Source organism: Drosophila rhopaloa, unplaced genomic scaffold (genome assembly GCF_018152115.1).
Source record: "Drosophila rhopaloa isolate 14029-0021.01 unplaced genomic scaffold, ASM1815211v1 contig_203, whole genome shotgun sequence".
In the NCBI taxonomy this organism is placed as follows: domain Eukaryota; kingdom Metazoa; phylum Arthropoda; class Insecta; order Diptera; family Drosophilidae; genus Drosophila; species Drosophila rhopaloa.
In genome coordinates this window covers 166648-179874 of record NW_025335088.1, presented here as the reverse complement: position 1 = coordinate 179874, position 13227 = coordinate 166648, and the positions used below count along the sequence as shown (strand labels likewise).

The 13227-nt window shown below is 39.0% G+C and overlaps 1 protein-coding gene across 6 annotated transcripts in view; it reads left to right on the top strand.

Annotated features, from left to right (window-relative positions):
- LOC108053732 (calcium-dependent secretion activator) overlaps window positions 1-13227 on the top strand; it is a 210273-nt gene that overhangs the window by 95920 nt on the left and 101126 nt on the right. For all 6 annotated transcript variants that reach the window (XR_006417674.1, XM_044460648.1, XM_044460652.1 and 3 more), the window contains exons 4-7: window positions 8082-8249; window positions 12383-12558; window positions 12612-12843; window positions 12910-13160. Coding sequence is in view for 5 of the 6 variants with exons in the window: in XM_044460648.1 (XP_044316583.1) it covers window positions 8082-8249; window positions 12383-12558; window positions 12612-12843; window positions 12910-13160 (827 nt within the window). In the remaining variant the exon portion in view is untranslated. The remainder of the gene's footprint in view (window positions 1-8081; window positions 8250-12382; window positions 12559-12611; window positions 12844-12909; window positions 13161-13227) is intronic.

The window sequence follows — 13227 nt, the reverse complement described above, 5'->3', positions numbered from 1 at the left end:
TGATCCGAATTACTTTAGGCGTCCCACAACAGAGCCGACTTTGCCTACTTTTCTTTAAATTACATTTATTAACAATCTCTCTAATTTTGACAAAGTCGTGTGTCTTCATGTACAGATGACGTTATATCTGCAATATAGCGACATTTCCTGCAGTTCAGACTTACAATCGGAACGTGTTGTTGTGATCTTTTGTATTTAAATAGCATTAAATGTAAAGTAGTGACATTTTTTCGGATTAGCCCACAATATGCAACGTATACGCTGTGGGTTGTTGCTGGTTGATTGTTGCTGTTTTATTGCCGGCGCAATTGCTGATCTCAAGTGTCGAGCCGTTGATGCAGTCTCGGCACGGGGGAGACGGGAGGAAGTAGAACGTAGTGCCAACGGCACCTAGAGTGCTGACTTGGCACGTTGGCAACGGAGGAAGTAGAACGTTGGCTGTAGGCGTATAATGCGACACCGCTTGGAAAGTACAGCTCAGTGCCGGGGGCGTTCCGCAGATCAAGGGTCCTTCCGGAGGGTAATGCTGGTGACCTGTGATTCCAGTCCGTCCATGACTTTGTATGACGGGATTCCTTTAGTAGAAGTTATCTCCCTCCAGTTGACGTACAGTATAGCGACTGCAATGAAGACAATCGCTGCCTTTGTTTAAATTTAAAATAATAAATTATTGAAGATGATTGATCATTTTTTTTAATTCTGAAGCTAATATCCCGCGGCGGTACTTTAGATAACCTGGTAGGTTTCCTGAATCCGCCATGATCGTACCGTTGAAGTTCGTAACTTTTCCTGGTCGTTTCGTAGGTAGTCACAAACTACGTGGCCTCCCTTTAGCAGCCTAGGAATGCACCCTTTTCATCTTTTTGGTATGGCAAGCCCTCCGTTAGCAAGGTCTTTACCTCCTTATGATCCAGCATATTGGTGTTTGCGACTTCTATCTTCGCCAGTTGACAGGCCAAGACCTTGTGTTGGTTTGAATTCGTTGACTTTCAAGTAGATCCCAGCCTATTTATGGAGCGGAAACCAAGGTGTTCTGTAACGGCTTCGTGTTCTGCCGTCCGTAGGCTTCGGCAGATAGTGATCGACCAAAGCTCCGATTCTGTTATCGGTGATTAACGAAGCTTCGTCGGTCGTCTTTCGATGCATTGCTGCAATTGTTGTACGACGATTACGTGTGCGAGCTTGAATACCCCATTGATACGCCAAATTACCTCTTGCTGAATGAGCGTCGTTGCGACGTGCATTCTTGGAAAAGAGTTTTTTTTTAGATGCTTACTCGCTCGGTGTTATCAGTCTTAAGACTAGTTGTGTTTTTTTGTGTTTATACCCTTGCAGAGGGTATTATTATTTTGGTCAGAAGTTTGTAACGCAATTAAGGAGACGTTTCCGACCCTATAAAGTATATATATTCTTGATCAGCATCACCAGGAGAGTCGATCTAGCCATGCCCGTCTGTCCGTCCGTCTGTCCGTCCGTCTTTCCGTCCGTCTGTCTGTCCGTCTGTCCGTCCGTCTGTCCGTCTGTCCGTCCGTCTGTCCGTCCGTCCGTCCGTCCGTCCGTCCGTCCGTTCCTACGCTAGTCCCTCAGTTTTAAAGCTAGCTGCTTGAAAGTTTCCCAAAAGTTGTCTTTCTATTGCAGGTAGTATATAAGTCGGAACGAGCCGGATCGGGCGACTATATCATATAGCTGCCATATAACTGAACGATCGGAAATACCATAACTTTGGTGTTTGTAAAGTTAGAAAGTTTGGATTTTCTATGGGTTTTATTTTTTGGCAATCAATCCGACCTAATTTCATCAGGATCGGCCGACAATATCCTATAGCTGCCATATAACTGAACGATTGAAAATGCCATAACTTTGGTGTTTTAAAGTTAGGTAGTTGAGATTTTTTTTTGATTTTATTTTTGGCCAACCAATATAATTTACAGAATATTCTGCAAGGGTATATCAACTTCGGCTCCGCCCGCTTTCCTTTCTTGTATAATTTTTGTGCAAAAAATCCATATCACCGCAAAGTCATTTTGCAAAGAACACCATATCGAGATATTTGCGTTTAAAGTTTCAAGTTTGGATTTGGGGCGGGGACGAGGCGCCCGCCTAGGAGCGCTATAACTTTCTTTCCACTGCTTCAATCTCTTTGAAAATTTGGGGAAATGTTCTCAAGAAGTTGGTCTTCAAGATAATCTTTTAGATTTTTATACCCTTGCAGAGGGTATTATAATTTTGGTCAAAAGTGTGCAATGCAGTGAAGGAGACATCTCCGACTCTTAAAGTATATATATTCTTGATCAGGGTCGCGTCCTGAGTTAATATAAGCATGTCCATCTGTCTGTTTTTACGCGAACTAGTCTCTCAGTTTTAAAGAGATCGAATTGAAACTTTGGACACACCTTACTTTCCTATGCACGCAGTATATAAGTCGGAATGGGCGTAATCGGCCGACTATATCCTATAGCTTTCATACAACTGATTGATCGGAAATGCCAAAACTTTGGTGTTTGTAAAGTTAGGAATTTGGATTTTCCATGGGTTTTGGAACTCCCATAACATTGGTGTTTGTAAAGTTAGGAATTTGGATTTAATGTAGGTTTTATTTTTTGCCAACCAATCCGACCTACCAAATTTCATAAGGATCGGCTGACTATATCCTATAGCTGCCATGTAACTGATTGATCGAAAATGTCATAACTTGGGTGTTTGTAAAGTTAGGAAGTTTGGATTTTCTATGGGTTTTATTTTTGGCCAATCAATCCGACCTACCAAATTTCATAAGGGTCCTATAGCTGTCATACAACTGATTGATCGGAAATGCCATAACTTTGGTGTTTGTTTTTTAAAATTTAAAAAAAAACGTGATCTTTTGCTGTTTTTTTTTAAATGGGAAAAAATTGACTACATTTATAAAATACTTTTTTATTTATTTTTTATTTAACTTTGCTTTTATTTATTGAATCTTCTCTTAATTTTGAGACTAACAATAAGTTTACGAATCTTAACATTAAAATTTAACTAACAGTATAATAAGACTGCATTCTGGTTGCGCGTGCCTCAAGTCGGTCGCTGGGTGGGTAAGTCATTGCGACGAAGGCGTGATTGGTTGATCTACCTTGTAAGACCTCTCGCCAGATGGTTAGGGTGCAACTATAGCTTGGTAAAGTACTTTTCCTTCTGTTCTGCGATCACATCTTTGACTGGTAGAATGTTTAAGTCGCGATGTATGTTTTCGTTGCGAACGTACCACGGTGCCCCGGTGATTGTTCTCAAGATCTTCGACTGAGCTCGCTGGACTATGTCAATATTGCTATTGCTGGCATTCCCCCATAACTGGGAGCCGTACATCCATATAGGTTTTAGTACCGAGTTATACAGCAGGACTTTATATTCAAAACTAAGGGGAGACCGAGCGTTGATAAGCCAATGAGGGCTACTGGCTTTTAGCTTTAGGTGTGTTCTTTTGGCTTCAATGTGCCGGCGCCATGTGAGTCTTCTGTCGAGGTGTACTCCTAGATATGTCACTTCGTTTGCTTGCGGGAGTAGAGTATGGTTTAACATGAGCGGCGGGCAGTTTTGCCTGTTCAGGGTGAACGTAACGTGCTTGCATTTTTGTTGGTTCACTTTAATTCGCCAATCTGATAGCCACTTTTCAACATCGACCAGATGAAGAGCGAGCTGCGCAGTTGCTTGCATCGGGCATTTTGAGCGGCTGAGAATGGCTGTATCATCAGCAAACGTAGATGTTGTTAGTCGTGTGCTTGTTGGGATGTCTGCTGTGTAGAGGACATATAATGTTGGCCCGAACACGCTTCCTTGAGGAACTCCAGCTCCAATAGTGAAATCGTCAGTTATAGCAGTGCTGCATCGAACAGCAAATTTTCTGTCGTAGAGGTAAGACTCTAAAAGCTTATGGGTGTTGTAGGGGAGCATTGTCTTGATCTTGTACATTAGAACTTCTAGCCAAACTCTATCAAATGCTTGAGAGACGTCTAAAAATATGGCATTACAGTACTCTCGTTTTTCGAACGCGTTCCGAATTTCTGATGTTATCCGGTTGACCTGCTCAATTGTTCCGTGCTTTTCACGAAACCCAAATTGTGACGGAATTCCTTCCTGGATTCTTAGGTATGTGTTTATCCGAGTCAATACGCACTTTTCAAAGAGTTTAGATAAGCATGAGAGTAGGCTTATAGGTCTATACGACGTGGGAACTGTGTGGTCTTTTCCCGGCTCTGCTATCATTATTATAATCGATATAGCGATGGCATTAAAAAGCTGGGTGATAGTGCAAACGGCGCACTATGGGAGCTCAATGATCATTTTGGGAGTTATGAGGTCGCAGCCCGGGGATTTTTTCGGATTCAGCTGATTTTTGATGATGTTAACGATTTCGTTTGGGCGAAACTCAATTGGTTCATGTTGAAGCTGAGGCTCATATGGTAAAGTCGGCAAGGTGAACGCACTAGTGGCAGGATTTGTTTGGAAGACATTTTTAAGGTGGTTGGCAAACGTGCTGGCTCTGTCCGCATCGCTGCGCGCCCAGCCGCCTGTGGGATTTCCAACGGTTACTTTCGGTGAGCTTAGAGTAGGGTGAGCTCTCCATAGTGAGTGTTTTGTACTAGATGTTGACAATTGCTCTATGTAGCGTCGGTGGACATGTGCTTCTTCGTGCTGTAAAGCTTTTGTGAGTTGACGTGAGGCATATTTTAAGCTTTGCCTAGCAGATGGCGATCTGTGGAGTTGCCACTCTCGACGTAAGCGTCGCTCTTCGAGGACGAGCTGTTCTATTTGTAGATTTTGTCTTCTTTTGGTTGCTTTGCGTACTGGTAGTTTGGGTTGTTGAAACTCGAGCTGCAGAGACGAGTACAGACTCCAGTATATTAACAAATCTGTCTACGTTGGCTTCATCGTTGATGAGGACTTAGCTCAATGTGTGAGCTAATGTATTTTTGTACTTATCCCAATTGGTTTTCTGTGATGTCAATTTAAACCTGGATGTCGGAGTATAATAAACAGGACAGGCGAGTGATCCGATGAAAGATCCGAGAGGCATTCGGCGCTTATCAGATTTTTAGGAATGTTTTTGGTAATTGAAAAGTCTATTAAATCGGGTAGTTTCCTTGGGTCTGCCGGCCAGTATGTTGGTCTGCCAGGAGAAACATAGTCCGGCTTGTTCTTGGCTTTTATAACTGCATTATAGAGCTGTTTTCCTTTTGGAGTCACGAGACGTGATCCCCAGTGTGTGTGCTTGGCGTTGTAGTCCTCTGCTGCTATGAAGTGGTCTCCTAGTGAGTTGAAAAACTGCATAAACTCATCTTCAGCTATGGTGAAGCGAGGGGGGCAGTAATACGGCGGCTAGTGTAAGTTGGTTGCCAGTATTTGTTTGTATATTTATAGATGATTCCTGTAGGTAATTTTTAGCAAATTTGTTATGATAGTGGTGCTTAATACGGCTTCTGATTAGAATTCCAGTCCCACCATATGCTTTACCATCTGGATGATTTGTTCCGTAAAATGAATAACCTCGTAGTTGAAAATTGTATTTGTTTTTAAGGTGTGCTTCTGAAAGCAGCATTACGTAGATATGGTTGTAGAGTAGGAATTGAGCTAACTCAAGTTTATGCTGTGAGACGCGATATCCTTAGGGAAGTCATTATTTGGATTGTTGTGAAACCAGCATTTGAATCAATAGATTTTGGTTTCGCATTAAATCTTGCATAGTTGTGCGCATAAACGACATAAACTCCGTAAGGCTTTGCTGCAGGCTGTATATCATATCTTCGAAGTTGCTTTTTGACTGCTCCGAGAATTGTTGCTGCTGAGCCGTGTTCGGTACTTGGTATGCTGATTGCAGAAATGAACTTTTTGAGACAGGGTTAGCCAGTCCTGATTTTAAAGCGCTTGCGTAAGTCACATTTTTATCAGAGTTTAAGGGTCCTAGTGAGGATCTGGCTGCAGTCGAGAAGAATACTTCAGGGTTTGATCTGGAAGTTGTCATCTGTTTATTTTGGGTGCGGGCGGCAGTTCCTCTCTGGTGGATGCGACCTTTCAGCTCCTGCCTCTGTAGTTAGCAGTGTGATTGCCACCGCAGTTGCCGCACTTTTTCGAGTTGCAGACATCTTTGCTCGCTGGGCAGTGTGCGGAGTCATGAAGATTTCCACAAACTACACACACCGGGCGCAGTTTACAGTATGACCTTGTATGGCCATATTCTTGGCAGTTCGCACATTGTACCGGGCCATTGCGTTTGTGCGGTTCCTCAACTGTAATTCTGCGGTGCAGCAGGAAATGAAGATTGTAAATGGGGTGCACTTCGTATTTCTTTAGGGGCTTATTTTCTGGTTCGAGCTCAACCTTAAAGAGTGGCTGCATCTTTCTATCCCTGTTAAGGATGTTGAAGACTGTCTTAGCGCTAAATCCCTTCTCTTGTAGCGCCTTTGTTATCTCTGCAGGCGTTACGTCGGACTCTATGCCCTTAAGTACGACTTGCAGGCCCTTGCTACTTTTTAGCTGATACGTGTAAAAGTTCTTTTTATCCTAAGAAAAATGTTTCGATAATACTCTGTAATTATCTTCAGACTTCATTTGAACCTTTGTTTCCTGGATGTTGCCCTTTACTAGAGGTATTATGTGGAAGTTATCCTTTCCAATAAGCTCGATAATTTTTTTGACAAGAACATTGGAACTTTTTTCCCGAATATAAATAGGCGGAGGTTTTGGCTTCCTTTTCTCGACTTCAGTGGATTCGGCTGCCTCAATGTCATAGGCGTCTTCCAAGATTTTAAATCGGTTTGAGTTCATGGGCGTTTCTATTCCAGCTAGGCTAGCATTGTTACGGGTTATTTTGCGTTGAGAATTTAGAGGCCTCAGCTTCCTTTTGATTTGGATGTAGCGATCCATACCAGTCTGCACAGCCGGCTTAGCACATTCATTGGTTTTGTTCTGTTTTTCGGGCAGCGCAGCGGCAGACGTATTAATATTTGCGCTGCTAGCTGATGATGTCATTAAACGCGCTGTCGATACGGTTGCAGTTGTTGTTGTAGTTACAGTTGACGTTGTTAAAGAAATTGCGGTGCTAGTTACTGCTGATGAACTTAGGTTATTGCATACCTGCATTGGAGCAAGAACGCGCTCTCTCGCTCGCTACGTTTAAGAACTCGGTCAAGTTGGGGGTAATTGCCCGCGCTTGATCAGAGCTTTCATTATTTTCGGTTGCTTTAAAAGAGAAGTACGCGTTATTTCTTTGTACTGAGCGCCGTCCCCCGTCTTGCTCACGTTGACGTTGTGTGCGAACGTCGTTCAGACTCATTGTTTTCGTGGTAAAGTTAATTAGAGTTTTAAGTGTTAAGTTTTATATTAATTAAATGACCAATCAATATAAACATTCGCGATTTCATCGCAGAAAGCGTCTTTTCGCGTTGTAGTAGATTTATTAAAACGGTCACTGCACTTTTGTGATTTTATTGAATACTTTTTCCCGGAGCACAATAAATACACGTCTGCATGTGACGACGGTTCAACAACTTATTATAAAATATTAAGGTAGAAAAAGTTAGTTATAACAAGAAAGGAAGCAAACTTCGGCAAGCCTAAGTTTATATACCCTTGAAGTTATTACAAAACGACTACATTTCGATTTATATGCCTATATTACTAAAAACAATAAAGCTATGTCGATTTGCGCTGCATTTGGCCATCGTTTCTATGGCAGCTATATGATATCGTTGTCCGATTTTAATTTAATTAACACTGTAATTCCAAAGAACAAAAAAAAGTTTTGTCAAAATCGAGCAACAATATCATGTAGGTGCCATAGAAGCGATGGCAAAATTAAGCACAAAATCAACATAGCTTCATTGGTTTTAGTATTATAGACATAGAAATCGAAATGTAGTCGTTTTGGTATAACTGCAAGGGTATATCAACTTCGGCTCGCGATGTTTGCTTCTTTTCTTGTTTAATTTAAAATGATGTGAACAAAAAATATATATTCACGTTTACACAAATCCTAATTTCTTTACATTTTAATAACATCTTTATCCAAACCTGTTGTATAAAAAATTGGATCTTTTTCAATCTTTCAGGATAAACATGAACGTGAAGAAGAGGAACGCAAACGTCGAATTCAACTATATGTGTTTATATCGCGATGCATTTCATACCCGTTTAATGCTAAACAACCCACGGATATGACTAAGCGGCAAACAAAAATTACCAAACAGCAATTAGAAATTATAACCCAAAGATTTCAAGTAAGATGAAAGAAATGCAAAAACAATGTCCGAAACTAAAAACATAATAATTTATCCCTGGAAAACTAATAACAAACAGTACACCGTAGCACACACAAAACGCTTAACACTCTTAGAATGATCGACAAAAAAAAGTTATACACTGACACGACGAGAAATGTATGAGGAACAGGTCAAATCTGCTCCATAAGTTGGCTTTGATCAATAGAAAATAGATAACTTCGTTTATGATTTGTTTTCTGTAAAAATAAACTTTTTAGTGAACGAGCAATCAAATTTCTCTGTATAAACTTATATAGTCAGAGTTATAGGATAGCTGTAATTTTATTATAATCGGACCGCAATGTGATAGAAAAGATCATTGTTTTTGTACCCTTGCAGAGGGTATTATAATTATAATTTTCGGAGACATCTCCGACCCTATAAGGTATATATATTCTTGATCAGGATCGCGTCCTGAGTTGATATAAGCATGTCGTTGAAACTTTGCACACACCCGGCCGGGATCGGCCGAATGTATCCTATAGCCGCCATATTTTTTATGGTTTTTATTTTTGGCCAACCAATATAATTTACAGAAGTTAGTTGCAGAAGTTACCCGAAGTTAGCTTTCTTGTTCAATTTTATAAAATTCGAATGACTATTCATATAGCTAACATAGAAAAAGTTTAAAAGTGAATAGGAAAATCAACATAACTTCCCTTTCTTACAAAAACTTATATGAGCTAAAATACAAATATTGTTTACGATTCCAAAAACACATTTTATTGTTTAAAAAAATCGAATGACTATATAGAGCTACCACGGACCTATCGAAAAATTAATCTAAAATCGATATTGCTTTAAGTTACCTTTTAAGCATATACGCATTAAAATCGATGTTTAGACGTTTTATGGAATATAGAATTTTTGTTATACCTGCACTTATATATTTAAAGTATATTTATGCGCCTTATGGGCGAAGAGCGGCAACGCATGCGCAAGGAGCAGGAGAAGCGCTGTAAAGAAGGAACAGAAGGTTTTTCTAGGCAAAAACAATTCCAGGCCCAAGTTTTCGTTCTCCCTGAAACCGAGAGCGTTATAAAGGTCTGATGACCATCGCATCTTTTTCTTGTTACCTCACTGGCTTTTTGCATGTGCCAAAGATCATTTACTCGTTTTCGTTGTTGTGTGTGTTCTATATTATTTTATTTTTTAAGGACGAGCAATGGTGTTAGGAGCAGGGGAAACGGAGCCAATAGATTCACCGTTTTTAAAATTGCCAATTACTGAACGTATACAGCTCCATATAGAACAATACGCTAGCTATTTACTTAACCTTTTCTACATAAAAAATTCATATGTTGGGAAAATTATTATGTGTAGTGCATCGTACTGTTGACAATTAACAAAAAACCAAAAACAGATGTCAGTGAAAACATATGTAATCTATTAGCAATTTTTGTTGTTTTTTTATGTTCTTTGGGATTTGGAATATGTTTATATATGTTAATATGGAATTACGGTTATAACTAAATTAAGATTATGTTCGCAAGGAACACCAACCCGTCCGTCCGTTTCTACGCAAACTAGTCCCTCAGTTTTAAAGCTATCTGCTTAAAACTTTTCCAAAAGTTGTCTTTCTATTGCATGTATCTCCCATAGGAACAATCGGAAAAAAATATAACTTTGTTGTTTTTAATTTTTTTTATGTCTTTTGGGATTTGGAAATATATATGTTAAAGGGTGGCCAACGAAGGATTTGCGTTTTAAAATCGCTATAAAAAAACAAAGAGTATATATTTTTCAAAATTTGTTTTTATTGGATAGCCTCAACATTGCGGTTTATGTATGAATCACCACTTTGTTCATATGGCTGCCTCGGCTGGCTTCGGTCGACCCAATTTTTAAACACATTTTCGATGGTATGGCCCTCAATAGCCCTGATGGCGACTTCAATCTCGTGCTTTAGGTCGTCAATCGTCTCTGGGTGGTTGGCGTAACACTTATCCTTGACGGCACCCCACAAACAATAGTCCAACGGGGTCAAATCGCAGCTGCGAGGCGACCAGTTGACATCGTCGTTTCGGCTGATTATGCGATTTTCGAACGTACCGCGCAAAAGATCGATTGTGACGTTGGCTGTGTGCCACGTAGCGCCGTCCTGCTGGAACCATATGTCGTCTATGTCTTCCTCTTCCATTCGGGGAAAAAAAAAGTTGTTCCAACATGCCGCGATAGCGGACACCATTAACGGTTACGGCGGCTCCTTCCTTGTTTTCAAAGAAAAACGGCCCAATGATGCCACCCGACCACATACCGCACCAAACAGTCACTCGTTGTGAATGCATTGGCTTCTCCAAGACGACGTATGGATTTTCTGAACCCCAAATGCGACAGTTTTGCTTATTAACATAACTACCGAGGTGGAAAGACTCTCATCAAAAAACACGATTTTTCGGTAAAAATGGTCATCTTCGACCAAGCGCTCCTGAACCCATTCCGCGAACCGAAAACGCATTGGATGGTCATGCTAACTGAATCTTATATGGCCTTAGACGGAGGTCTTTGGTTAAAATCCGTTGCAGTGAAGTGCGCGAAACGTCCAACTCTTGAGCACGGTGCCGAGTTGACGTCGACGGATTGTCATTGACACTTTCGGCCACCGCAGCGATTTTTTACAACCTTTGATGTATGTTTAAATTTTTGAGTTTTTCCGGCTCGAGGTCAACAATTGAAAAATGTTTTAAATAAAAGTATTTAAATTTTATTTTTTATTTTTTCCAATATATAAAAACAGCACTTATGGCACACTGTAAAACCAGCGATCACTCGCCAAATTTTGAAGCAACGACTATTTTGGAACAAGAACAACATTACAAAAAACGCTTCACCATAGAAATATAAGACTGAACTACAAAACAGACGTTGAAAATTGCGCTCACATTTACAGACACTTACTTAATAACAACTAGTATTAATCTCCACGTCCGACGGTGCAGACGTGTAAAATTATGTAGGTGTAATAATTTTTAAAGCTTTGTTTTTTATTGTCTAAATTTATGTTATTTTATGTGTTTTTATGTTGATTATAGTTGCCCTGAACACGGTTGCCGAAGTGCAACCGAAATATATTGGAAAAAATAAAAAATAAAATTTAAAAACTTTTATTTAAAACATTTTTCAATTGTTGACCGCGAGCCGGAAAAACTCAAAAATTTATATATAAATAATATATATTAATACATTTTTTGGTACTACAGAGAAAGAAACTTAAAGGAGAGACAATAGAAATACAATAACAACAAATCAGCACCGAACTTAATGCTTAAATGGTTTTATTTTTCTAAATAAAAATTAACAAAACATAAAAGCGATTAATTTGTATCGGTGGTTTTCGAAATAAACTGAAAATTAGGTGCGCAAAACATAAACACGTCCGTTCACTGTGAAGAGCGAAACCCATTTTATAAATAAGTTTTTTTTGGCGAATCGCCTTTCCGAAAGGAAAGTAAGGGGTTACATGCATGTCAGTAAAACTATTTTTGCGAATGCATTTTTGTCATAGAAAATAGTTCTCTAATGAACTCATCATTGTTTGTAGGGGTAAGCTGCTATCAACAGCGCCCAAAATCAACTTATTAAGGCATATGTTTATTTTCGACACTTGGAGAATAAAAGAGTTTATAGTGTTACCTACTTTACAACGAATAATAATAATAATATCGTTAATAGTAATGTTAGTCGAGTCGATTTAGCAATATAAGCATGTCAATCCGTCTGTCATGCTTCTATGAACGTTGGGATTTGAAAAACAATAAGAGCTGGACCACTTGCAGATGCCTAGGTAGTAATGCCTCTCCAGCGCAAGTTAGTTTCAAAAAATCAAACGCCCAACTAAATGCAAACTTCTGTGGCGTGATAATAGATACAAGTTTCTAGCGGTGTATATTTATTCGATCCATATTTAGCAAAATTACCGAATCGGAATAAACCTTGGTGTCTTTAAAAATTGTTAAAAAGTTAAAATAACTTGTCATCGGTGTCATGACATCATTTATTTACTTCACAGAAGAGATCAAACTGGTATTATATGTATATTAAATTGTAATCTTGTCATAAACACTGCAAATAATAATTAAATTTTATTTTAGGCGTTTCTTAAAGGTGAAACACAAATAATGGCTGATGAAGCATTTCAAAATGCTGTACAGAGTTACCATGACGTGTTTCTTAAATCAGAACGAGTTTTAAAGATGGTACAGTCTGGTGCTTCATCGCAACATGATTTTCGCGAAGTTTTTCGCAATAATATAGAAAAACGCGTCAGGTATAATCAAAAATTGCTTAACCATGATTAAATAATCATTATGCTTTTTTAAGATCTTTACCAGAGATCGACGGTCTTAGTAAGGAAACCGTGTTAACTTCTTGGATGGCAAAATTCGACATAATATTAAAAGGTACTGGAGAAGAAGATTCAAAACGACCATCTCGTATGCAGCAATCACTTAATAGCGAGCTAATTTTATCAAAAGAGCAATTGTATGATATGTTTCAACAAATATTGTTAGTTAAAAAATTTGAGCATCAAATTTTATATAACGCACTGATGGTAAGTTCTAGTTTTTTAATACTCATCTTTAAATTTAAATAAAAATGCAAATAACTAATATTTTAGTTGGACTCCGCTGATGAACAAGCAGCAGCTATAAGAAGGGAGTTAGATGGAAGAATGCAACGCGTGGGAGAAATGGAAAAAAATCGCAAACTTATGCCAAAATTTGTACTCAAAGAAATGGAGTCTCTATACGTTGAGGAGCTTAAGTCGTCAATAAATCTTCTAATGGCAAATCTTGAATCTCTTCCAGTTTCAAAAGGAAATATGGATAGTAAATATGGACTTCAAAAACTAAAACGTTATAACCACAGGTTAAATAACTTATTATTTTAATTATTAAATATTATAATAATTTTGTTCTTTCCACTCTTGCTTCTT